Source organism: Pongo pygmaeus, chromosome 10 (assembly GCF_028885625.2).
Source record: "Pongo pygmaeus isolate AG05252 chromosome 10, NHGRI_mPonPyg2-v2.0_pri, whole genome shotgun sequence".
NCBI classification, from domain to species: Eukaryota; Metazoa; Chordata; class Mammalia; order Primates; family Hominidae; genus Pongo; species Pongo pygmaeus.
In genome coordinates, this window is record NC_072383.2 from 7,910,577 (window position 1) to 7,937,137 (window position 26,561).

The window sequence follows — 26,561 nt, forward strand, 5'->3', positions numbered from 1 at the left end:
GACAGAGCCAAACTCTGTCTCAAACAAACAAACAAAAAGTTACTGTTAATATGCTGAATAATGGCCCTCAGATAGGCCCACACTCTAATCCCCAGAGCCTGCAAATGTTACCTTATATGGAAAAAAGGACTTTGCAAATGTGATTATTTTAAAGATCTTGAGTCTGGGAGATTGTCAGGATTGTCCAAGGGGGCCCAGTGTAATCACAATGATCCTTATGAGAGGGACACAGGAGAAGTCAGAGTTAGAGGAGAAGACAGTGTGATCACAGAAGCAGAGATTGGAGAGGCGCTCTCTGAAGGCAGATGAAGTGGCCACAAGCCAAGGAATGTAGGTGGCCACTAGACGCTGGAAAAGTCAAGGAAGCAGATTTTTCTCTCACAGCCTGCAGAAGGAACTAGCCCTGCTGCCTCCCTGACTTCAGAGAACTGGGTCTCATTTTGGACTTCTGACCCCCAGAACTATAAAAAAATTAACTTGTGGCCAGGCACAGTGGCTCATGCTGTAATCCCAGCACTTTGGGGGGCCGAGGCAGGTAGATTGCTTGTGCCCAGGAGTTCGAGACCAGCTTGGGCAACATGGCGAAACCCCATCTCTGCCAAAAATACAAAATAGTTAGCTGGGCATGTTGGTGCATGCCATTCCTAGCTACTTGGGAGGCTGAGGTTGCAGAGCTGAGATCGTGCCACTACACTCCAGCCCGGGTGACAGAGTGAGTCCCTGTCTCAAAGAAAAAAATAAAATAAATAATTTGTGTTGTTTTGCGTTGATTCGTTACAGCAGGAACAGGAAACTAATGTGGCTATCAAATGTAATTTTCCCATCTGCTCGGGAGGTGTCCATCTCATAATGCTGAGCTTGCGTATGAAATGATATTGCACAACAGCAAATGTAGATCAGAGGTTCTCAATCCCAGAAACTTAAACATGGGGATGTCTGGGGTGAGGCATTTTTTTAAAAAGCTCCCTAGGATTCTGATTATAATCTGCAAGCAAGGCTTAAAGCTACTCATATGGATGGGCAAATGAGAGGAATTGGTTAAGTTGATTTCTAAGAGTTAAACTGATAAATTCTACCTATAGTGGTTAAGGTGAGGTCAGATCTATCTGGGTTTTTTTGTTGTTGTTTTTTGTTTTTTTGAGATGAAGTTTCGCTCTGTTGCCTGGGCTGGAGTGAAGTGGCGTGATCTCCGCTCACTGCAACCTCTGCCTCCCAGGTTCAAGCGATTCTCTTGCTTCAGCCTCCTGAGTAGCTGGGATTACAGGCGCCCACCACCATGCCCGGCTAATTTTTTAATATTTTTAGTAGAGAGGAGGTTTCACTGTGTTGGCCAGGCTGGTCTCAAACTCCTGACCTCAAGTGGTCCGCCTGCCTTAGCCTTCCAAAGTGCTGGGAATACAAGTGTGAGCCACTGCACCTGGCCAAGTTCAGATCTTTCAAAATAGCCCATCCTAAAGGAGAGTGAAGAAATCAGTGGCTGAAGAAATGAAATGATTCTGTTGCATCAAGATGATCAGGGCACAATCTCAGGAAGTTGGAAGTCACATTGGGAAAATCTACAAAAGTAGTCATGGATGGAACCAGCTTTATTGTAATTCTGATCACTATACCAGAGCAATGCATTACTCTGATGTAAATATGATGTATTTTTACTATACTAGAAATAAAGTGACCTGTAGGAACTTCAGTAAAAAGAAGAATAAGAACAAATCAGGGAACATTTGAGGTGGCAATCCATACACAGAAACTTTGAACCAAAGGAAAACTTATTGGGGGCCGGGCGCGGTGGCTCACGCCTGTAATCTCAGCACTTTGGGAGGCCAAGGTGGGTGGATCATGAGCTCAGGAGTTCGAGACCAGCCTGGCCAAGATGGTGAAACCCCATCTCTACTAAAAAAAAAAATACAAAAAATTAGCCAGGTGTGGTGGCGCACGCCTATAGTCCCAGCTACTTGGGAGGCTGAGGCAGGAGAATCGCTTGAACCCAGGAGGCAGAGGTTTCAGCGAGCCGAGATCATGCCATTGCACTTCAGCCTGGGTGACAAGAGCGAAACTCCGTCTAAAAAAAAAAAAAGAAAAGAAAAAGAAAAACTTATTGGGATATCTGAGGACAAGGAGTATAATTCTGTTTGCCAGCTAACCAGGAGAATAATCATCTCTAATCCCCCTCTCTGTGCACCTTGAGGTGAGGTGCCAGCCCAAGACTGAACAAATATTAAGAAGCCCAAGTAATTTATTGGACCTAAGCAAGAACACTGCCTTCTTTGGATATCTTGTGTTCTTGTGTATCTTGCTGCATAGTCTGCTTTCAGCTAAAAGTAATAAATCAGAACGAAACGGAAAACCTTTTGACCAAACACAGAAAGTAAATCAAATACTGACATCAGTACGGCATGATTCGTTTGCTAGGGCTGTTATAATAAAATAGCACAGACTGGGTTACTTAAACAGCAAATACTTACTTCCTCTCAATTGTGGAGGCTGGAAGTCCAATATCAAGGTGCCAGCAGGGTTGGTGTCTTCTGAGGACTCTCTGCTTGGCTTGCAGATGGCCACACTCTTGCTGTGTCTTCACATGGTCGGCCCTCTGTGTACGTACACCCCTGGTGTCTTTGTGTGTGTTCAAATATCCTCTTCTTTTACTTATTCCTTTAATTTTTTTTGAGACAAGGTCTTATTCTGTCACTCAGGCTGGACCGCAGTGGTGTGATCGTAGCTCACTGCAACCTCAAACTCAAGCAATCCTCCCACCTCAGCCTCCCGAGTAGCTGGGACTACAAACGCATGCCACCATACCTGGCAAACTTTTTTTCTTTTTTGAGAAAGAGTTTTGCTTTTGTTGCCCAGGCTGGAATGCAATGGCGTGATCTCGGTTCACTGCAACCTCTGCCTCCCAGGTTCAAGCGATTCTCCTGCCTCAGCCTCCTGAGTAGCTGGGATTACAGGCATCCACCACCACGCCTGGCTAATTTTTGAATTTTTTAGTAGAGACGGAGTTTCACCATGTTGGCCAGGCTGGTCTTGAACTCCTGACCTCGTGATCCACCCACCTCGGCCTCCCAAAGTGCTGGGATTACAGGCATGAGCCACTGCGCCTGGCCACCTGGCTAATTTTTTAACAAAAATTTTTGTAGAGATAGGGTCTTGCTGTTATTGCCCAGGCTGGTCTGGAACTCCTGGACCCAAGGGATCCTCCTGCCTTGGCCTCCCAAAGTGCTGGGACTATAGGCATGAGCCACGTTACCTGCCTGAATTTCCTCACAGGACATCAGTCAGATCGAATTAAGGCTCCTAATGTCCTCATTTCAACTTAATTTCCTCTCATAAGGTTCTATCTCCAAACAGACTCCCATTCTGAAGTACTGTAGGTTACGGCTTCAATATACGAATTTGAGGGGACACAATTCAGCCCATAACGGCACTTCACCCCTCAGCTGTCGGAAAATAAGAGCAGACGTGGCCGGGCGCAGTGGCTCACGCCTGTAATCCCAGCACTTTGGGAGGCTGAGGTGGGTGGATCACAAGGTCAGGAGATCGAGACCATCCTGGCTAACACTGTGAAACCCCGTCTCTACTAAAAAATACGAAAAATTAGCCAGGCGTGGTGGCGGGCGCCTGTAGTCCCAGCTACTGGGGAGGCTGAGGCAGGAGAATGGCGTGAACCTGGGAGGCGGAGCTGGCAGTGAGCCGAGATCGCGCCACTGCACTCCAGCCTGGGCGACAGAGTAAGACTCCGTCTCAAAAAAAAAAGAAAAGAAGAGCAGATGCTCATGCTCCCTCTGTTTTTCTGCAAAAGCATTCTCCAGTAGTTTCTGGCACATAGAAAAATATTCCCTAAACACTCATTTTATGAATGAATAAATGAATGTGTGAATGGATTATATCATAAGTGTAATAGGTGACAGCCACTGAAACATTTTAGGGGCATTCCTTGTACAAAACTTACACATAAATTAAAAAATCAATTTAGCTTTCTACAACGGTGGATGCCAACCCAAACACATTTCCAGGGAGAATATTTCATTTATATGTAGATCTTCTTCATCTTGCAAATTGACTTCTGAGGTACATGACAGTGAACGTCATTCCAGCCCCATTCTTCTAAAGAACGGAAATTTATTATCGCACAACGCTCATCAAGGTTATTGGGTTCACCTCTGTGCCAGAATCTGAAAGGTAGATAAAGGACAGTAGTGTTTTGAAACAGTGGTTTGGAAAAGGTTAGAGACTGGGAGAGGGCTAGGGTTAAACAGTGTGAAAGTCAAGGTCACGTATACCCAAACCACCTTCTCACTTCTGCTGCCACGTTTTGTAAAACCTCATGTTCAGGCAGTTTCCTCTCCACTTGTGTCTCTGGTATTTCCCCTGAAAACTGTTCCCATATGACCTAGTACTCTGTCATCTTAATCAACTCAGCATACATTGAACATCCTCCTGGCAGATATCCAAGAGGATTCCTTCAGTTTGGCCATCCCTATGTCCAATTGCCATAGAACTTCCAACTCACAGAGTTAAATGATTCAAAGATTTTTTTTTCCCTAGTCACAAGTATTAATTAGGTTTTATGCACTGCTTTTGGAGTCTGAAGAACTAGGTAAATTACCTGGATCTGCTACTTAGTCTCTGTTATTTAGTGCAAGTAATTTAATTTCCCTGATTCTCAGTTCTTCCATCTGAAAAAATGGGAACTAGAACAATGTCCTTACGTATTTGACATAGTTGATATAAATGTTAAAAGTGGTAATCTGTACTAAAGTGCTTTAAAATTTGTAAAGAAATACATAAATGGCCGGGCATGTTGGCTCACACCTGTAATCTTAGCACTTTGGGAGGCCAAGGCAGGTGGATCACTTGAGTTCAGGAGTTCGAGACCAGCCTGGCCAACATGGTGAAACCCATCTCTACTAAAATTACAAAAATTAGCTGGGTGTGGTGGCACATGCCTGTAATCCCAGCTACTCATGAGCCTGAGGCAGGAGAATCACTTGAACCCAGGAGGCAGAGGTTGCAGTGAGCCGAGATCATACCACTGCACTCTAGCCTGGGTGATGGAGTGAGACTCTTGTCTAAAAAAAAAAAAAGCACAACCCTTGATGTCAAATAGACCTAGGTTTTAAAAAGTGTTGTGGGTTTTATTGTTTGTTTGCTTAATAGCTGATGGAACATCCTAAACCCCCTACATGATCAGGACTCAGGGTCCTTTACCTCATTCTGTACTCACGTGACATTTTCATTGTATGGTGTCTGGTCAACCCATTGCCAATGTCGCCGACCCTCTGGATCTGACAGCCCCAGAAAATAAGAAGAATTTCTTTTCAGATTCTGAATGATGAAATCCTGAGGGAAGAAAATGGAAGAATCATAGCTGATAGAGCAGGAGCACCCTCATCCTGGATGAACACCGCCACTTTAAGTTCCAGCTCCCTTTCTAGCCTCATGCATTTCAAGGAAATCACTTCTATTCTAACTACAAGTAGATAGAAAGAGCAGACAGTAAAACACAGATAAGACAGCTCAGGCACAGAGGGAGGTGGGGGATAGGTCTCTTGGGCAACTGCTAAACTTCACCCTCATACAATGGGCCCCAGTAAAACAGTGGGCCTTAATAAGCACATTCCTTTCCCTTCGGGTGCACTAAGATAGGAAAGCTAAAGGCAGACTGGGGGGATATGCCTGCAGCTGCAGAAAGACGTATGGGAACAGACATACAACTCTCCCTCCCAGATAAGCACAACAAAGAGACACAGAAGCAGTCCAAGCCTCTGATAAACTCTGCCACCCTGAATCCTTAAAAACTCTTGGTCTGTAAGAGAGTGGGCCTCTGATCTAAGTCAGCCAGAAGCTCCTCTCAGGTTTATTTTCTCTAAGATAATTCTCTAAAATAGACTGGCAAGCCAACTTTCGTATTTCTTTCTTCTTTCTTTAATTCTTACAATAGCCTTTAGGGGACTCAAGTTGAACTGAGTTCTTAGGCCATAGGAAGAAAAGAATAAAAAGGAGAAGACCCAGGAGTAGCCACAAAGGGCCCCTGCCCAGGAGCAGAGGCCTCTGGCTGAGCAGGGCTGGATCAAAGACATCACTTGTGAGCATGATGTTTGGCACATACAGGAGCATGCTCTAGCAATGGCCATCATAAATCCTCATGTCACACTTGCTTTCCTATTTCTTTGCTAAGTGACGGCATTCTTCAAGGCTCTGCATGTAGCGAGGAAATTCTCCCTCACTCCTAATATATTCTTCTTTTAAAGGGAGTCTGTAATCTCAACTACTCAAGTGGCTGAGGATGAGAATCGCCTGAACCTGGGAAGTAGAAGCTGCAGTGAGCCGAGCTCATGTTATTGCACTCCAGCATGGGTGACAGAATGAGACTCTGCGTCCAAAAAATGCAAACCCACCCCCTGCCCAAAAATAAAAAACAACTTTGCATGCACACTCCAAATGCTTCAGGTCACTTTTTTTTTCTTTCTTTTTTTAGACAGAGTCTTACTCTGTTACCCAGGCTGGAGTGCAGTGGCACGATCTCGGGTCACTGCAACCTCTGCCTCGCGGGTTCAAGTGAGTCTCCTGCCACAGCCTCCTGAGTAGCTGGGATTACAGGCATGCACCATCACGCCTGGCTAATTTTTGTATTTTTAGTAGAAAGGGGGTTTCACCATGTTGGCCAGGCTGGTCTCGAACTCGTGACCTCAGGTGATTTGCCTGCCTAGGCCTCCCAAAGTGCCGGGATTACAGGCGTGAGCCATGATGTCCAGCCACAGGTCACTTTATTTTTTAATTTTTTTTATTTATTTTTTTGAGATGGAGTCTCACTCTGTCGCCAGGCTGGAGTGCAGTGGTGCGATCTCGGCTCACTGCAACCTCCAAATCCCTGGTTCAAGTGGTTCTTCTGCCTCAGCCTCCAGAGTAGCTGGGATTACAGGCACGAGCCACCATGCCCAGCCAATTTTTTTGTATTTTTAGTAGAGATGGGGTTTCACCATGTTGGCCAGGATGGTCTCAATCTCCTGACCTTGTGATCCACCCTCCTCGGCCTCCCAAAGTGCTGGGATTACAGGCGTGAGCCACTGCGCCCGGCCACAGGTCACTTTAAAATTAAGATATTTATGGCCAGGTGTGGTGGTTCACACCCATAATCCCAGCACTTTGGGAGGCCAAGGCTGGCGGATCATGAGGTCAGAAGATTAAGACCATCCTGGCTAAGATGGTGAAACCCCGTCTCTACTAAAACACAAAAAATTAGCCGGGCATGGTGGCAGGCAGCTACTCAGGAGGCTGAGGCAGGAGAATGGCATGAACCCAGGAGGCGGAGCTGCAGTGAGCGGAGATCGCGCCACTGCACTCCAGTCTCGGCAACAGAGTGACAGAGCAACACTCTGTCTCAAAAATAAATAAATAAATAAAATAAAGATATTTATAATAATAATAGTAGTAGTTAAAATTAGTTATTGTCTACTATATGCCAAATATTATGCCATGAGTTTGCATAAGTTACTTCATTTAAATCTTACAACTACTACTGTGAGGAAGATAGTGTTGCTGTCTCCATTTTACTAAGTCTCAGGAAACAGAGATTTAGAAAGATAAAGTTGTCAAAGGTCACACAACTAATAAATAACAGAGCTCTAACTCTAGAGCCAGTATTCTTAACCAGTACATGTTCTGTGTTACAAGAAAGATAGAGGTCTATAATCAAATTTTAGAAAGCCAAATTTTTTTTTTTTTTTTTGTGATGGAGTCTTGGTCTGTTGCCGAGGCTGGAGTGCAATGGTGTGATCTCGGCTCAGGGCAACCTTTGCTTTCTGGGTTCAAGTGATTCTCATGCCTCAGCCTCCTGAGTAACTGGGACTACAGGTGCGTGCCACCACACCTGGCTAATTTTTGTATTTTTAGTAGAGATGGAGTTTCACCATGTTGACCAAGCTGGTCTTTTTTTTTTTTCTTTTTTTTTTTTGAGACGGAGTCTTGCTCTGTCGCCCAGGCTAGAGTGTAGTGGCGAGATCTCGGCTCACTGCAAGCTCCCTCTCCTGAGTTCACGCCATTCTCCTGCCTCAGCCTCCCGAGTAGCTGGGACTACAGGCTCCCGCCACCATGCCCGGCTAATTTTTTGTATTTTTAGTAGAGACGGGGTTTCACCATGTTAGCCAGGATGGTCTCAATCTCCTGACCTTGTGATCCAGCCACCTCAGCCTCCCAAAGTGCTGGGATTACAGGCGTGAGCCACCGTGCCTGGCCCCCAAGCTGGTCTTGAACTCCTGGCCTCAAGTGATCTGCCCACCTTGGCCTCCCAACATGCTGAGATTACAGGCATGAGCCACTGCACCCAGTCGTCATATATTTTGTTTTGTTTTACTTGTTTCTTTTTGAGATGGAGTCTTGCTCTCTCACCCAGGCTGGAGTGCAGTGGTATGATCTCGGCTCACTGCAACCTCTGCCTCCCAGATTCAAGCAATTCTCCTGCCTCAGCCACCCAGGTTTCCGGGACTACAGGCATGAAACACGTCGCCAGGCCTCAAATAATGTTGTACAAACAAGAAAAGATATTTTGACATAGGTTTTCAGATTATTTTGAATGTACATGAACATATACGAGACATTGTTAGTGGTTTGTGTGCTTCCCTCCCTCTCCACCATATCAATTTATCTATTCATTCATTCATTGAACATTCAAGCAGTCTATTGTCTGCTCAGACTCTGTGCTAAATGTGGCATAGGAAGTCAAAACAAATAAAAGTTTACAACATGGCTGGGGAGACAGGATGAACAGCACTTTTGAAAACTTTGTAGGGTTAGGCAAAAATTAGAGTCCAGAGCCAAGAAAGAGGTAAGGGTAAATGGGCAGTAAATCAGACCTCATATAGATTATGATCTGGCTTTGAATCATTTGGATATTGTAGAAATTTCAAGCCCTGAAATTGCCGTAATGTACTGTAGGACTTGTGCCAATGCATGTGGCAAAAGCAAATGAAAATACTCTTTGGAAGAGAATAATATCTTAAGCCTCCAATTTTTTTTTTTTTTTTTTTTTTTTTTGAGACAGAGTTTTGCTTTTTCGCCCAGGCTGGAATGAAGTGGCATGATCTTGGCTCACTGCAACCTCTGCCCCCTGGGTTCAAGCAATTCTCCTGCCTCAGCCTCCTGAGTAACTGTGATTACAGGCATGCGCCACCATACCCAGCTAATTTTTGTATTTTTAGTAGAGAAGGGTTTCGCCATGTTGGCCAGGCTGGTCTCAAACTCCTGACCTGAGGTGATCCACCCGCCTCAGCCTCCCAAAGTGCTAGGGTTACAAGCAAGAGCCACCGTGCCTGGCCTCCAATTATTTTTATAAATAATTTTTCAAGTACAACATCCATCACACAAGGATAATTTGAAACATTCTATAGGCCAGGCATGGTGGCTCAGGCCTATAATCCCAGCACTTTGGAAGACCGAGGCAGGCGGATCACTTGAGGCTAGGAGTTTGAGACTAGCCTGGACAACATGGTGTAACCCTGTCTCTACTAAAAATACAAAAATTAGCCAGGAGTGGTGGCATGCACCTGTAATCCCAGCTGGTCAGGAAGCTGAGTCAGAAGAATCACTTGAACACAGAAGTCAGAGGTTGCAGTGAGCCGAGATCACGCCACTGCACTCTAGCCTGGGGTGACAGAGAGAGACTCTGTCTCAAAAAAATAAAAAAAGAAGATCTGGGCACAGTGGCCCACGCCTGTAATCCCAGCACTTTGGGAGGCCGAGACAGGCAGATCGTGAGGTCAGGAGATCCAGACCATCCTGGCTAACATGGTGAAACCCCGTCTCTACTAAAAATACAAAAAAATTAGCCAGGCATGGTGGCAGGCGCCTGTAGTCCCAGCTACTTGGGAGGCAGGTGAATGGCGTGAACCCGGGAGGCGGAGCTTGCAGTAAGCGAGATTGTGCCACTGCACTCCAGCCTGGGCAACAGAGCGAGATTCCGTCTCAAAATAAATAAATAAATAAAAATAAAAAATAAAGTTATTGTTGGCCACGCATGGTGGCTCACGCCTGTAATCCCAACATTTTGGGAGGCCGAGGCAGGTGGATCATTTGAGGTCAGGAGTTCAAGACCAGCCTGACTAACATGGTGAAACCTCGTCTCTTCTAGAAATACAAAAATTAGCCAGGCGTGGTGGTGCACGCCTGCCCTCCCAGCTACTTGGGAGGCTGAGGCAGGAGAATCACCTGAACCTGGGAGGCGGAGGCTGCAGGAAGCTGAGATCATGCCATTACACTCCAGGCTGGGCAACAAAAGGAGATTGTCCCCCAGAAAAATAAAAATAAAAATAAAAGTCATTTTTGAGTGTTCCAGATTAAGGAGATTTTCCTGTGTTTTTTATTTTTTTACCCGGAAGTTTTTTTTTTCCTGTCTTTGAACTTTCAGGGCAATAAAAAAAAAGACTCTATCAGTTAAGAAAGGAAACAGATTAGCTGACCACCTTGCCTGTTAGAACATACCTGCTCTTCCTTGGTGTTGATCACCACCAGATCAGCCCCCATCACAGAACAGTTCTTCTGACTCTTAGTCCAAGATTGCATCACGGTAGAAATAAAGTAGCAACTAGACTGAAATGAAGTCCAAGGGGTTGGGCAGCAGCTCCAATCTTCCCAAATGAGTACAGAAGAAGAAAAAATATTAACAGAGAATTCTCCTCACATAAAGTTATAAGCTTAGCTTGCTAAGGTTTAATTAGTTTTCACCTATGGATTGCCATGGATTTTCCGAAGCTGAACTCAGTTACTGGTGTATTTACTAATCCCTAGATCATTTTACTCTATACGGGGACCAGCAAACTTCCTGCAAAAGGCCAGATAGTACATATCTTAGGCTTTTTGGGCCATACAGTCTCTGTTGCAACTGCTCAACTCTGCTACTGCAGTACGAAAGCAACCACTGGCAATATGTTACCAAAGAAAAAAAAAAAGAACATAAGTATGGCAATAAAATGCCATTTACAAAAATAGGCAGCTTGTTGAGTCTGGCTCATGCCTTAGTTTTCCAGGCCCTGCTTTAAACCCACAAAAATTATTTGAAAGACAAATACTTTAACTTCAGGTTCTCATCATTCATTGGTGGTCATATATGAACCATGTCCACATCTTTAGCAAAAATAAGCTCGACAATGTTATATTTGTCACTAATAATTATAGATATAAATATCATTTAGAGTTTAGCATCCCATTATAAAGAATGAGTCTAGAGTAAGACAGATCTGGGTTGCAACCTCATTTTCTGTGCTGTAATTTTGGGAAAATTATATAACCACTCTAAGCCTTAAATATTTTTCTTTTCATTTGTAAATGGGAATATTTCTCACTCAGAATGTTGAAAGGTTGAGATGACATAATACATGCAAAACACTTAAGAGCAGTAAGCGCTGAAAAATATCCATTTCTCCTCCTTCGAAGCACCAGTTTCTTCCACTGTCAGCACAAAAGAGATTATATACATTCCCTCTAACAAACAGTGATAATGTAGACCATATCAAAATGTTTTTATTTGTATTTTCACATACGTCATACCAAAATAAATTTTTAAAAAAATTTTTTAGAGACAGGATCATGCTTTGTCATCTAAGCTGGAGTGCAGTGGCATAATCATGGCTCACTGCAGACTTGACCTGGGTTCAAGTGATCCTCCCACCTCAGCCTCCCAAGTAGCTGGGACCACAGGGGCACGCCACCACACCCAGCTAATTTTTTTTGTATTATTTGTAGAGATAGAGTCTTGCTTCGTTGCCCAGGCTGATCTGGAACTCCTGGGATCAAGTGATCCACTGGCCTCAGCTGCCCTGAACTGCTGGAATTACAGGCATGAGCCACTGAGCCTGGCCTCCTATAGTAGTTTTTTTTTTTTTTAATTATACTTTAAGTTCTAGGGTACATGTGCACAATGTGCAGGTTTGTTACATATGTATACATGTGCCATGTTGGTGTGCTGCACCCATTAACTCGTCATTTACCTTAGGTATATCTCCCAATGCTATCCCTCCCTGCTCCACCCACCCCACAACAGGCCCCAGTGTGTGATGTTCCCCACCCTGTGTCCAAGTGTTCTCATTGTTCAATTCCCACCAGTAGTTTTGAAAAAGAAACTCTTGTCATCTTTTTACCTCTCTCAGTTTTTCCCTATAAGTAGAGAATGAATTATTTCGTTCCTTTTTTTTTTTTTTTTTTTTGAGATGGCATCTCGCTCTGTCACCCAGGCTGGAGTGCAATGGCGTGATCTCGGCTCGCTGCAACCTCTGCCTCCCGGGTTCAAGCAATTCTCCTGCCTCAGCCTCCAGAGTAGCTGGGACTACAGGCGCCCGCCACCATGCCCGGCTACTTTTTATATTTTTAATAGAGACGGGGTTTCATCATGTTGGCCAGGATAGTCTCAATCTCTTGACCTCGTGATCCGCCCGCCTCGGCCTCCCAAAGTGCTGGGATTACAGGCGTGAGCCACCGCACCTGGCCTATTTCATTCTTGAAATAACTGTTTGATGCCCTTTGGGTCCATATTTCCTTCCTGCAAAGGATTAAGGCCATAGAGCCATTTCTGGGGTGGAACTTGCCTCCCTCTGGCTCTGCATACGAGGCTGTAGGCAGTCCCTGATCCTGGACACAGCTGACCAATTATCCCTGAGGAGGTGAGTAGGCCTGGACTAGGGAGCAACAGTTTGGCCTCACTCTAGGCCATATTTCATGGTTTGGTTTTACCATCAATAAAGCTGATAATTTTATTTTTATTTATTATTATCTTTTTTTAGACAGGGTCTCACTTTGTCACCCAGGCTGGAGTGCAGCAGTGTAATTGCTGCTCACTGCAGCCTCAACCTCCTGAGCTCGACTGATCCTCCCACCTCAGCCTCCAAAGTAGCTAGGACTATAGGCACATGCCACCATAGCTGGGTAATTTTCTTTTTTTTTTTTTTTTTTTTGGAGATGGAGTTTCACTCTTATTGTCCAGGCTGGGACAATCTCAGCTCACCACAACCTCCACCTCCCGGGTTCAAGTGATTCTCCTACCTCAGCCTCCCAAGTTGCTGGGATTACAGGCATGCACCACCACGCCCAGCTAATTTTGTATTTTTAATAGAGACAGGTTTTCTCCATGTTGGTTAGGCTGGTGTCGAACTCCTGACCTCAGGTGATCCACCTGCCTCGGCCTTCCAAAAGTGCTGGGATTACAGGCATGAGCCACCGTGCTGGGCCTGGGTGATTTATTTTTTAAATATTTTGTAGAGATGAGGTCCCATCATGTTTCCCAGGCTGGTTTCAAGCTCCTGTGCTTAGGTGATTACCTCTCCTCAGCCTCCCAAAGCACTGGGATTACAGATGTGAGCTACCATGCCAGGCATAATTTTATTCTTATCTGAATCCTGTGTATATTTATTTTTCAGTTAATCCAGAATTGTATAGTGAGAGGGATATATTTACTGTTGAACTTAGTGATTAATTGGATGCAGGAGTGAAGATGATAAGCAAAGAAAAACTGCTGGCCAGGCACGGTGGCTCACGCCTGTAATCCCAGCACTTTGGGAGGCCAAGGCGGGAGGATTGCCTGAGCTCAGGAGTTCGCGACCAGCCTGGACAACAAGGTGAAACCCCGTCTCCACTAAAATACAAAAAAATTAGCCGGCCTGGCGGCGTGTGCCTGTAGTCCCAGTTACTTGGGAGGCTGAGGCAGGAGAACTGCTTGAACCTGGGAGGCAGAGGTTGCAGTGAGCTGAGATCGCACCACTGCACTCCAGCCTGGGCGACAGAGTGAGACTCCGTCTCAAAAAAGAAAAGAAAGAAAAAAGAGAAAAAAACTGCTAAAAATGATTCTTGAGTTTTAGGCTTTAATATTGATGGGAGCAGGAGGAAGTGAGACAGTTCTGAGGACCCTTGTTTGATACTTTAATTTTGAGGTGTCTATTTTTTTTGAGATGGAGTCTCGCTCTGTCACCCAGGCTGGAGTGCAGTGGCGCGATCTCGGCTCACTGCAAGCTCCACCTTCCGGGTTCACACCATTCTCCTGCCTCAGCTTCCCGAGTAGCTGGGACTACAGGCGCCTGCCACTGCACCCAGCTAATTTTTTGTATTTTTAGTACAGACGGGGTTTCACCGTGGTCTCGATCTCCTGACCTCGTGATCCGCCCGCCTCGGCCTCCCAAAGTGCTGGGATTGCAGGCGTGAGCCACTGCGCCCGGCCTTTTTTTTTGCATTTTTAGTAGAGATGCGGTTTTGGCCAGGCTGGTCTCAAACTCCAGACCCTCAGGTAATCCACCCACCTCGGCCTCTCAAGGTGCTGGGATTACAGGTGTGAGCCATTGGGCCCAGCCTGAGGTGTCTATTTAAGATACCAAGTAGATAGTTAAAGAATGCAGTAGGAAAAACCAGGCCGCAGTTGATAATTTTAGTGCTGAAGATATAAACCATCAGACTAGAAATTTGATTAATAGCAAGAGAAGTCTTGTTGCTCATTGCAGAGTTGTACCTTCTATGTCCTTTCCTTCCACGACGCAGGTCAGGCTTGGATGATACTGTTGACACTCTCGTAACTTGGACAGCCTCTCGACAGTTTTGCTACATATAAAATTGTGAGTCACTGGGAAAGAGAAATCAGAGTTAGTTCTCATTCTTCTAAGTGGATCTGTGTTGTACTATACAACCTTATGCTGTGGACAGGCGCAGTGACTCACGCCTGTAATCTCACCACTTTAGGAGGCCGAGGTGGGAGGATCATTTGAGGTTGGGAGTTAGAGACCAGCCTGGCCAACATGGTGAAACCCCGTCTCCACCAAAAATATAAAAATTAGCCAAGTGGCCAGGCGCAGTGGCTCACGCCTGTAATCCCAGCGCTTTGGGAGGCCGAGGCTGGTGGATCACTTGAGGTCAGGAGTTTGACCAACATGGTGAAACCCCGTCTCTACTAAAAATACAAAAATTAGCTGGGCGTGGTGGCGGGCACCTATAATCCGAGCTACCTGGGAGGCTGAGGCAGGAGAATTGCTTGAACCCAGGAGGCAGAGGTTGCAGTAAGCCAAGATCACGCCATTGCAATCCAGCCTGGACGACAGAGCAAGACTCTGTCTCAAAAAAACAATTAGCCAAGGGTGGTGGCAGGCGCCTGTAATCCCAGTTACTCAAGAGGCTGAGGCAGGAAAATCACTTGAACTTGGAAGACAGAGGTTGCAGTGAGCCGAGATTGTGCCATTGCACTCCAGCCTGGGTGACAAGAGTGCAACTCCATCTCAAAAAATAAATAAATAAATAAATAAAAATAAAGAACCTTACGACTTTACGGCTGGGCATGGTGGCTCACACCTGTAATCCCAGTACTTTGGGAGGCCAAGGCAGGTGGATCACCTGAGGTCAGGAGTTCAAGCCCAGCCCAGCCAACATGGTGAAACCCTGTCTCTACTAAAAATACAAAAATTAGGTGGGCGTGGTGGCACATGCCTGTCATCCCAGCTATAGGAGGCTGAGGCAGGAGAATCACTTGAACCTGGGAGGTGGAGGTTTCAGTGAGCAGAGACCATGCCATTGCACTCTAGCCTGGGCAATAGAGCCAGACTTTGTCTCAAAAAAAAAAAAAAAAAGGGCTGGGCACAGTGGCTCATGCTTGTAATCCCCAGCATTTTGGGAGGCCGAGGTGGGTGGATCATGAGGTCAGGAGTTTGAGACCAGCCTGACCGACATGGTGAAACACCGTCTCTACTAAAAATACAAAAATTAGCCAGGCGTGGTGGCACGTGTCTATTAATCCCAGCTACTCAGGAGGCTGAGGCAGCAGAATCACTTGAACCTGGGAGGCGAAGGTTGCAGTGAGCCGAGATCGCACCACTGCACTCCAGCCTGGCAACAGAACGAGACTCCATCTCAAAAATAAATAAATAAATAAAAGAACGTTATGCTCTTACAAAGTCTGCAACATCTCTCTCCTGCCCATCCCATTTCAAGCCGTACTGTTTTTTTCTCATGCTTCTTTCTGTTCAGGTCCAGTAAAAAATGTGTTCTTAACCCTTTCTTATATTCATTTATCTTGTTTGTTTATAAGTTTACATATGTATATATCTTGAGCTCCCCCTACAATAACATACAGTCTAGTGAAGGAATTTCATTGTATTCACGCTATATACCCAGCACCCAGAAAAGTGGCCTGCTCATACTAGGTGTTCAGTAAGCATTTGTTGACTTACTAGGTAACAGCATCTAATTCTATTAATCCTAAAATATCACAGGTCTTTTGGTTTTTCTATAGTTTTCTGATGGCTGTAACTGTAAGTAAACCATTTGGGTCAAATTAAATATAAGATAAAACCTAACCCTTTGGAGACATTTAGACATCTTTTGCTAAAAATGGTCTCTCTTGTTCACTGGCATGCACATAGAGCAAGATCTGACTTTTCACTTATCCTCACTTCTTTTTTTTTTTTTTTCTTTTTTTTTTGAGATGGAGTCTTGCTCTGTTGCCCAGGCTGGAGTGCAGTGGCATGATCTCGGCTCACTGCAAGCTCCGCCTCTTGGGTTCACACCATTCTCCTGCCTCAGCCTCTTGAGTAGCTGGGACTACGGGCGCCTGCCACCGCGCCCGGCTAATTTTTTTTGTATTTTTTTTAGTAGAGACGGGGTTTCACCATGGTCTCGATCTCCTGACCTCGTGATCCGCCCGCCTCAGCCTCCCAAAGTGAGCCACCACGCCCGGCCTTAATTCTTTATTCATGTATTTCATCATTCTGATTTTGAGACTAAACCTAGTCAAACTCTTCTATTTTCTCTTAATTTATGTCTTTAAGTTCTTGCATGTCTTCTTTCCTCTGAGATAATTAAATAACCATCTTGTATTAGTCCGTTTTTGCATTGCTATAAAGGAATGCCTGAGACTTGGTATTTATAAGGAAAAGACATTGTACTGGCTCACAGTTCTGCAGACTGTACAGTAAGCATGGTGCCAGCATCTGCTCACCTTCTGGTGAGGCCTCAGGAAGCTTTCAGTCATAGTGGAAGGCAAAGCGGGAGCCGGCATATCATATGGCAAGAGAGGGTGCAAGAGAGAGTGAGGGGAGGGGCTGATCTCACCCGAACTAAGAGCAAGAACTCACTCATTCCTTCGAGGAGGGCACCAAGCCATTCATGAGGGATCCACCTGCATCACTCAAAACCTCCTGCCAGGCCCCACCTCCAACACTGGGGATTGCAAATTTCAAGTGATAGTTGTCCCTTCCAAATTTCAAATTTTCAACATGAGACTTGGAAGGGACAACTATCCCAACCATATCACATCTTTAAGCCCTTTTGTCTCTTGCCTTTTGTTATAAAAAGCAAAGCAAAGTTTAACTTTAATAATAATTCTGCCTCTTAGGGTTACATTGAAAACTGTGAGATGTATTTACAACTAGAAAGAAACTGAAGACTGTATCATCAACACATTTTTACTTGACATAGGAAGTCATTGTATTCAGTAACTTCCTCACAGATGTTTCATTTCTGTTTCTAATCATAATATTAGATAACAGAGACATTTTGACACCAAAATAGTAAACGAGAGAGTTGGGAAATTTGTCAGATGTCACAAAAATATAAAACTTGGCAAAGGGAGTAGCAATTAATAATCGTTTACTTTGTTTATTCTTCCATTGTATCACCGTATAAACTTTTTTTTTTTTTCTTGAGGCAGGGTCTCTCTGTCGCCCAGCCTCGATTGCAGTGGTACGATTGTAGCTCACTGCAGCCTCAAATTCCTGGGTTCAAGCGATCCTCCTGCCTCAACCTCCTGAGTAGCTGGGACCACAGGCACGTGCCACCAAGCCAAGTTATATTTTTTATTTTTTGTAGTATAGAGGCAGGGTCTCACTATGTTGCCCAGGCTGGTCTTGAACTTCTGTCCTCAAGCGATCCTCCCACCTGAGCCTCCCAAAGTGCTGGGATTACACGTGTGAGCTACTGCCTGGCCATATGAACAATTTTTCCTGTCATATTGGGAAGAATCTCACATGAAGGTTAAAACCCCACAGTAATACAATTACAGCATCATAGAAAGAATAATAGTTATATTCCCAAAAAAGACTTTTTTACAACAAAGGAGCAGATCAACTAGATGGTACCTACCATCAGCACACCCATCAAAGTGGAGTTATTGTTATAGAATGAATTGCATCCTCCCCAAGTTCATATGTGGAAGCCCTAAGCTCCAATTTGTGGTATTTGAAGATAGAGCCTTCGGGAGGAAATCAGGTTTAGATGAGGTTATGAGGGGGGCTCTCATGATGAGATAAGCGTTCTTATAAGAAGAAACCGTGAAGAGCTAGCACTCCCTCCATCATGTGAGTCAGGAAGAGGGACCTGTAAGTCAGGAAGAGGGACCTCACCATACCCAACCATGCTGACGTCTTCATGTCAGACTTCCAGCCTCCAGAACCATCAGAAAATACATTTCTGGTTTTTAACTCACTCAGTCTATGGTTTTTGTTGTTGTTGTTGTTGTTGTTTTGAGACAGAGTCTCACTCTGTCACCTAGGCTGGAGTCCAGTGGCGTGATCTCAGCTCACTGCAACCTCTGCCTCCTGGGTTCAACTGAGTCTCCTGACTCAGCCTCCCAAGTAGCTGGGATTACACGCACGAGCCACTGCACCCAGCTAATTTTTGCATTTTTAGTAGAGACGGAGTTTCACCATATGGTCCAGGCTGGTCTTGAATTCCTGACCTCAGGTGATCTGCCTGCCTTGGCCTCCCGAAGTGCTGGGATTACAGGCATGAGCTACCACGCCTGGCCCAGTCTATGGTATTTTGTTATGGCAGGCCAAGCTGACCAAGACAGTTATGATCACATTTGAAAAATGCAACTAAAACCAGGCAAAGAAACCTGGAAGTACACAAAATTATCCAGAATAATTAATAATAGTAATAACTCATTTTATTAGAAACACAGCCTTCTCAGTTAGGGTTGCCATTTTATGTCAAGAAGGGGGAACGTGGCCGGGCACGGTGACTCACACCTGTAATCCCAGCACTTTGGGAGGCCGAGGGGGGCAGATCACGAGATCAGGAGATCAAGACCATCCTGGCTAACACGGTGAAACCCCGTCTCTACTAAAAATACAAAAAATTAGCCAAGCATGGTGGCGGGCGCCTGTAGTCCCAGCTACTCGGGAGGCTGAGGCAGGAGAATGGCGTGAACCTGGGAGGCGGAGCTTGCAGTGAGCCAAGATCGTGCCACTGCACTCCAGCCTGGGCGACAGAGCAAGACTCCGTCTCAAAAAAAAAAAAAAAAAAGAAAGGGGAACATGTTTCTTCAGGAAATCGATATCGATAGAATGTGATTGGGAAAAGAACCAAGAGATGACTGCACTCCAGCCAAGAACTTACCCACACAACTCACAGTGAAACAGACACTGAGGAGCAAGATGGATACAACTGCCACGGACCAGACCTTCAACTGAAACCACCAGAATCCTTTCTCTGTCAGATCAGCAAGACAAATGCACAGTCATAATCCCCACTGCCAAAGACCCAGGAAACCAGAGTCCCAAAAACCTTAGAACAATTAAGTCAGGCTATGATCAAAACTAATTAAAACAGAAAAATGTGAAAGCAAGAAGAGATTATAGAAATTCTCTCAGAACAAATGACCAGATAGTACCCTGGAACCCAAGACAAATCCAGGCAAAACTCTCAGAGTAAACTGTACTTTCCAGTTCCCTACTCTCCTTTCCCTTGAATCGCAGAGCCTTGGCCTCAAACTTCCAGGCTTAAGTGGTCCTCCTGCCTCAGCCTCTGAGTAGCTGGGACTTTAGGCATGTGCCTGCACGCCTGGCCAAATTCATATTTCTTTAAGGCCTTCTAGGCCCGAGTTGTTTTTCTTTTTTTCTTTCTTTTTTCTTGAAACGGAGTTTCGCTCTTACTGCCCAGGCTATAGTGCAACAGTGCAATCTCGGCTCACTGCAACCTCTGCCTCCCGGGTTCAAACGATTCTCCTGCCTCAGCCTCCCAAGCAGCTGGGATTACAGGCATGTGCCACCACGCCCGGCTAATTTTCTATTTTTAGTAGAGACAGGGTTTCTGCATGTTGGTCAGGCTGGTCTCGAACTCCCGACCTCAGGTGATCTGCCCACCTTGGCCTCCCAAAGTGTTGGATTACAGGCATGAGCCACCGCACCCGGCCTTTCTTTTTTTCTTTCATCTTTCCCTGATCCAAGTATCTTGGGTCCATACCTATTTCCATACTGAAATTATTATTATTTATGAAAAGCTGTCTACTTCTTCCAAAGTCATCCCTATCACCCCAATGCCTGTTTCCCACTCCATCCTGCTCCTACTACCTTCCCTAGAACTGAGAAGACAAGTGCTCACCTCGGTCTTGAGGCTCTTCTTCAGGCACCATTGTGTGTGCACACACCCTTTGGACTTCCTCTATGAGGAGGTGCAGAAGCTCTTGTATCACTTTCTCTAAAGATGTTACTTTGGGGGTGTGGTTCTTTCAAACAAGCCAAGCCCTTAGATCCTTCTTCGCCTACTCTTGCAAAGGAAGAGATGTGACTTAGGAGACTCTGCAGTGAGCTAAAGCTTTCAATTTAAAACATACGTCATGTTCAGAAATAAGGAAACACAAACAAGGAAATCGAGAAATACATGAAAAACAGTTCATGGTTGCAGGTCTGATTAATTTTTTTTTTTTTTCCTAGACAGGGTCTCACTCTGCCACCCAGGCTGGAGTATAGTGGTGCAATCTCGGCTCACTGCTACCTCTGCCTCCCGGGTTCAAGCGATTCTCCTGCCTCAGCCTCCCGAGCAGCTGGGACTACAGGCATGCGCCACCGTGCCCAGCTAATTTTTGTATTTTTAGCAGCGACAGGGTTTCACCATATTGGCCAGGCTGGTCTCGAACTCCTGACCTCCTGCCGTTGCACTCCAGCCTGGGCAACAAGAACAAAACTCCATCTCAAAAAAAAAAAAAAAAAAAAAGCCTCTTTCTTTTGTAAATTGCCCAGTCTCAGGTATGTCTTTATCAGCAGTGTGAAAAAGGACTAATACAGCCTCCCAAAGTCCTGGGGTTACCGTTGTGAGCCACCACGTGCCTGGCCACTGCTGAGTAATCTTAAATAGAGAAAATCCATTATAGCCTATGCTACTCAAATGGAGATGTTTGGTTGAAGGATGGTTACAACTACTGGTGAAATAGACACTGAGAAATAAATAACCTAGGTATTCCAGAATCTTCCCAGAGTTCAACTGAGATTTACTTGTAGAGTAGTGAGAACAAAGTTTTCAGCAGGGCGCGGTGGCTCATGCCTGTAATCCCAGCACTTTGGGAGTCTGAGTTGGGCGGATCACAAGGTCAAGAGATCGAGACCATCCTGGCCAACATGGTGAAACTCCGTCTCTACTAAAAATACAAAAATTAGCTGGGCATGGTGGCGCATGACTGTAGTCCCAGCTACTCAGGAGGCTGAGGCAGGAAAATTGCTTGAACCCAGGAGGCGGAGCTTACAGTGAGCCGAGATCGCGCCACTGCACTCCACCCTGGGTGACAGAGCAAGACTCAGTCTCAAAAGAAAAAAAAAAAGGTTTTGAGTTAGCAGCCATCCATTGAGATATTTTAGGACCCAGACCAATGAGATCCTTTCTAAGCTGTATACTTGCCGAAACAACTTAAAGTCCTGTTTGGTCTCTTGTCTACCTCCCATTTACAGTTCCCTGAACCTCCCTCTGTCCCTGCCTCAGGGGTTCTCCCTGTTGCTTTCCTCTGTCTTGGATTAAAATGTAGAGTATGAGGGTATTCCTTTGAGTATACAATGCTGAGAAGAAAGGAGCAAAGGCAAAAATGAGAAAAATAATTTAAAATAGAACAAATTATAAAAGCAGAAAGAATGACAAATTATTTTCTCAGAATAAAAGCAGAATTGCATGTAGGCCCAGGTCAGGTGACATCCCAGCAGAATGCTTTGAGTATGACCAGAGTATTGCAAAAGCTACAGCTGAAGAGGACAAATCTAGATAAGAACTGGTAGATGGTTTGCGCACTTCTTCTTTCCCTAGTTGGTGAGGGAGGGAGTCCCAACCCAGGGTTATAGGGTGGCTGGACACACAACACCCGACACTGGACAGATAAGACTGACAGCAGTTTAGCTGCATGTACTCACGGCCTGAGGCAGGAGGGCACCACACACCATGCGGGGTCAGACAGAGGTTGCACTTGGGAGCAGGGTGACTGTGGGAGGCAGGATCTGCTGTAACAAGAGGGTGAGGTGGCCCCTTGGCTCTTGAGGGAGGATGGGATTGGCTTCTTTAAAGAATTTTGTGGCCAGGAGTAGTGGCTCGTGCCTATAATCTCAGCGCTGTGGGAGGCTGAGGTGGGCAGATTGCTTCAGGCCAGGAGTTCAAGACCAGCCTGGCCAACATAGTGAAACCCCATCTCTACTAAAAATCCAAAAAATTAGCCAAGCATGGTGGCACACGCCTGTAATTTCTGCTACTCAGGGGGCTGAGGCATGAGAATCACTGGAATCTGGGAGGCAGAGATTGCAGTGAGCTGTGATTGTACCACTGCACTCCAGCCTGGGTGACAGAGTGAGACTCTGTCTTAACGAAAAAAAAAAAAAAGAAAGAAAAAAAAAGATTCTGTGGGCCTTTAGGGAAGTGAAATCTATTAGCTTGAGGACCAGGTGGAGTGCAGCTGGCCCAGCTGAGATGGAAACTGGCTGAGTGGGAAACAGAAATACTTTTTTTTTTTTTTTTTGAGATGGAGTCTCGCTCTGGTCACCTAGGCTGGAGTGAGTGCAGTGGCTAAATCTTGGCTCACTGCAACCTCCACCTCTCCCGGGTTCAAGCAATTCTCCTGCCTCAGCATCCCGAGTAGCTGGGACTACAGGCATGTGCCACCACGACTGTCTAATTTTGTATTTTTAGTAGAGATGGGGTTTCTCCATGTTGGTCAGACTGGTCTTCAACTCCCAACCTCAGGTGATCCGCCCACCTCAGCCACCCAAAGTTCTGGGATTACAGGTGTGAGCCACCATGCCCGGCCATTTTGTTTTGTTTTGTTTTTGAGACAGGGTATCAGTCTGTTGCCCAGGCTGAAGTGCAGTGTCACGACCTTCACTCACTGTAGCCTTGACCTCCTGGGATCAAGTGATCCTCCCACCTCAGCCTCCCGAGTAACTGGGACTATAGGTACACGTCATTACACCTGGATATCTTTTAAATTTTTTGTAGAGACAGGGTCTCGCTATGTTATTTCCCAGACTGATCTCGAACACCTGGGCTCAGGTGATCCTCCTGCCTTGGTCTCCCAAACTGCTGGGATTACAGATGTAAACCAGCATACCCGGCCGGTGATGCTCTTTTAACATGAGTACCCAATGTTTGGAATCAGGACATGGCATCAGTTAGGTTTTGCTGTATAATGAATTAACTTAAAACTTAAAATACACAGCTATTCAATTAGTTCATAGTTCCCGAGAGTCAGCAATTTGGGCTGAACGCCACTGGGTGATTCTGGTTTGGATAGGATTGGTTCCATCTCAGCTGAGCTCACTCTGCAATAAGCTGGTGGGCTGGCTGGGGCTGGCTGATTCACGTCTCTCTTTGGTCATCCTCTAGTGGATTAGCCTGGATTTATGTACATTGTGGCAGGAGGATTCCAATAGTAGTAAGAAAACAAGCCCTATTGTGTACATGCTTTTAAAAACCTGAGTGCCAGGAAATTACCAAATCATTCCAATTATAACATTAAAAGACAACCACTCTTTTCCACTTAAAACTTATCATTGGCTGGGCAGAGTGCCTCACGCCTGTAATCCCAGCACTTTGGGGGGCAAAGGCAGGAGGATTACTTGAGGCCTGGGCAACATAGTGAGAGACCTTCTCTCTACAAAAAAAAAAATACAAAAGTTAGCCAGGCATGGTAGCACACACCTGTAGTCCCAACTGGGAGGATCACCTGAGCCTGGGAGGTCAGGGCTGCAGTGAGCTACAATCAAGCCACTGTGCTCCAGCCTGAGTGACAGAGTGAGACCCTATCTCTAAGATAAAATAAAAACCAAAAAGGAAAAGGAAAAGAAACCTCCCAAATGTTAGTATTTATGCCTTCAGAAAAAGATTCCTATGTGAATACTGTTATAATTGCAACATATTATCAAGCAAAGAAACCAATGAGAGGCCGGGCACAGTGGCTCACACCTGTAATCCCGGCACTTTTGAAGGCTGAGGCAGGTGGATCACCTGAGGTCAGGAGTTTAAGACCAGGCTGCCCAACATGGTGAAACCCCATCTCTACTAAAAATACAAAAATTAGCTTAGTGTGGTGGCTACAAGCCTGTAATCCCAGCTACTGAGAAGGCTGAAGCAGGAGAATCACTTGAACCCAGAAGGCAAAAGTTGCAATGAGCTGAGATTGTGTGTCCGGAATTGGTGGGTTCTTGGTCTCACTGACTTCAAGAATGAGGCCGCGTACCCTCGCAGTGAGTGTTAGAGCTCTTAAGGTGGCACGTCTGGAGTTGTTCGTTCCTCCCAGTGGGCTTGTGGTCTCACTGGCTTCAGGAGTGAAGCTACAGACTTTCGCGGTTAGTGTCACAGCTCATAAAAGCAGCGTGGACACGAGTGAGCACTAACAAGATTTATTGCAAAAAGCGAAAAACAAAGCTTCACAGTATGGAAGAAGACCCGAGCGGGTTACCACTGCTGTCCCGGCAGCCTGCTTTTATTCTCTTATCTGGTCCCACCCACGTCCTGCTGATTGGTAGAGCCCAGTGGTCTGTTTTGACAGGGCACTGATTGGTGTGTTTACAAACCTTGAGCTAGACATAAAGGTTCTCCACATCCCCATCAGATCAGTTAAATACAGAGTATCCACACAAGGGTTCTCCAAGGCCCCACCAGAGCAGCTAGATACAGAGTGTCCATTGGTGCATTCACAAACCCTGAGCTAGACACAGGGTGCTGATTGGTGTGTTTACAAACCTTGAGTTAGATACAGAGTGCCGATTGGTCTATTTACAATCCCTGAGCTAGACATAAAGGTTCTCCACGGCCCACCAGACTCAGGAGCCCAGCTGGCTTCACCCAGTGGATCACTGCACCGGGGCTGCAGGTGGAGCTACCTGCCAGTCCCGCGCCGTGCGCCCGCACTCCTCAGCCCTTGGGTGGTCGATGGAACTAGGCGCCGTGGAGCAGGGGGCGGTGCTCATCCGGGAGGCTCAGACCGCACAGGAGCCCATGGAGGGGTTGGGAGGCTCAGGCATGGCAGGCTGCAGGTCCCGAGCCTTGCCCCGCGAGAAGGCAGCTAAGGCCTGGTGAGAAATCAAGCGCAGCGCCGGTGGGCTGGCACTGCTGGGGGACCTAGTACACCCTCCGCAGCCGCTGGCCGGGGTGCTAAGTCCCTCAATGCCCGGGGTCGGCAGGGCCTGCCGGCTGCTCTGAGTGTGGGGCCCGCCAAGCCCACGCCCACCCGGCACTCCAGCTGACCCGCAGGCACCGCAGGCAGCCCCGGTTCCAGCTCGCGCCTCTCCCTCCACACCTCCCTGCAAGCTGAGGGAGCCGGCTCCGGCCTTGGCCAACCCAGAAAAGGGCTCCCACAGTGCAGCGGTGGGCTGAAGTGCTCCTCAAGTGCCGCCAAAGTGGGAGTCCAGGCAGAGGAGGGGCGAGCGTCGGCTGTGAGGACTGCCAGCACGCTGTCACCTCTCAATTGCGCCACTGCACTCCAGCCTGGGTGACAGAGGGAGACTCTGTCTCAAAAGAAAGAAAGAAACCAATGAGAAAAGCAGTCCTTAGGGTTTAAGGTTCTATTTTATAGCTAGCTAGGTGGAGGTATTGGGCTTGTGTAAGAGGAAGTCAGTGGTCAGACCACGCAGGGTGAAGTTAGAGTTTAACTTATCCAATAGCAGAAAGAGCCATTAAAGGCACTAAAGCAATGTGGTGAAAGGATCAGATTATATTTTATTTATTTATTTATTTTTTGAGACGGAGTCGACAGAGGAAGACTCCGTCTCAAAAAATTTAAAAAAAAGTCCAACTTTCAATGTATTGTTTGCAGAGGATGAAGTGGCAAAAGAGACAAAGAAGAATATCCAGAGAAATAGGAGGAAAAGTGAGTGTCTTAGTCCATTCAGGCTATTATTTTTTTTTTTTTCTGAGATGGAGTCTCGTTCTGTCGCCCAGGCTGAAGTGCAGTGGCACAATCTTGGCTCACTGCAACCTCCACCTACCAGGTTCAAGTGATTCTCCTGCCTCAGCCTCCCCAGTAGCTGGGACTACAGGCGCATGCCTCCATGCCCAGCTAATTTTTGTATCTTTAGTAGAGATGAGGTTTCACCATGTTGGCCAGGCTTGGTCTCGAACTCCTGACCTCAGGTGATCCACCCACCTTGGCCTCCCACAGTGCTGGGATTACAGGCGTGAGCCACCACGCCCGGCCCATTCAGGCTATTATAAGAAAATACTATAAACTGGGTGGCCAATAGCAGCTGCAATTTATTTCTCACAGTTTTGGAGCCTGGAAAGTTCAAGATCAAGGCACTGGCAGATTTGGTGTCTGGCGAAGGCCCACTTTCTGGTTTATATATGGCTCCTTCTTGCTGTGT

General features: G+C 46.1%; 1 protein-coding gene across 3 annotated transcripts; it reads right to left on the reverse strand.

The window, feature by feature from the left end:
* Positions 1 to 3,783: 3,783 nt before the first annotated feature.
* On the reverse strand, positions 3,784 to 22,553 carry CLEC4C (C-type lectin domain family 4 member C). Of its 3 annotated transcripts, XM_054444264.1 has the most exons (7): positions 22,125 to 22,553; positions 20,335 to 20,494; positions 19,351 to 19,443; positions 14,480 to 14,590; positions 10,474 to 10,619; positions 5,222 to 5,337; positions 3,784 to 4,169 (listed from the first exon to the last, which is right to left on the reverse strand). In XM_054444264.1, exons 2-7 carry the CDS (start codon positions 20,363 to 20,365, stop codon positions 4,025 to 4,027), a joined length of 642 nt encoding a protein of 213 aa, XP_054300239.1. In that variant the 5' UTR covers positions 20,366 to 20,494; positions 22,125 to 22,553; the 3' UTR covers positions 3,784 to 4,024. The 3 variants fall into 3 exon arrangements, with proteins under 3 accessions (XP_054300239.1, XP_054300240.1, XP_054300241.1); XM_054444265.1 differs by lacking the exon at positions 19,351 to 19,443; XM_054444266.1 differs by lacking the exon at positions 14,480 to 14,590.
* Positions 22,554 to 26,561: the final 4,008 nt, after the last annotated feature.

Bases quoted from the DNA above. Each gene is read 5' to 3' on its own strand.
- CLEC4C (XM_054444264.1), bottom strand. From the start codon at position 20,365: ATGGTGCCTGAAGAAGAGCCTCAAGACCGAG. The intron at 19,444-20,334 runs GTGAGCACTTGT...CTGATCTGACAG, and splicing joins AGAAGAGCCTCAAGACCGAG to AGAAAGGATTCTGGTGGTTT. The intron at 10,620-14,479 runs GTACAACTCTGC...TCATTTGGGAAG, and splicing joins GGAAGGAAAGGACATAGAAG to ATTGGAGCTGCTGCCCAACC.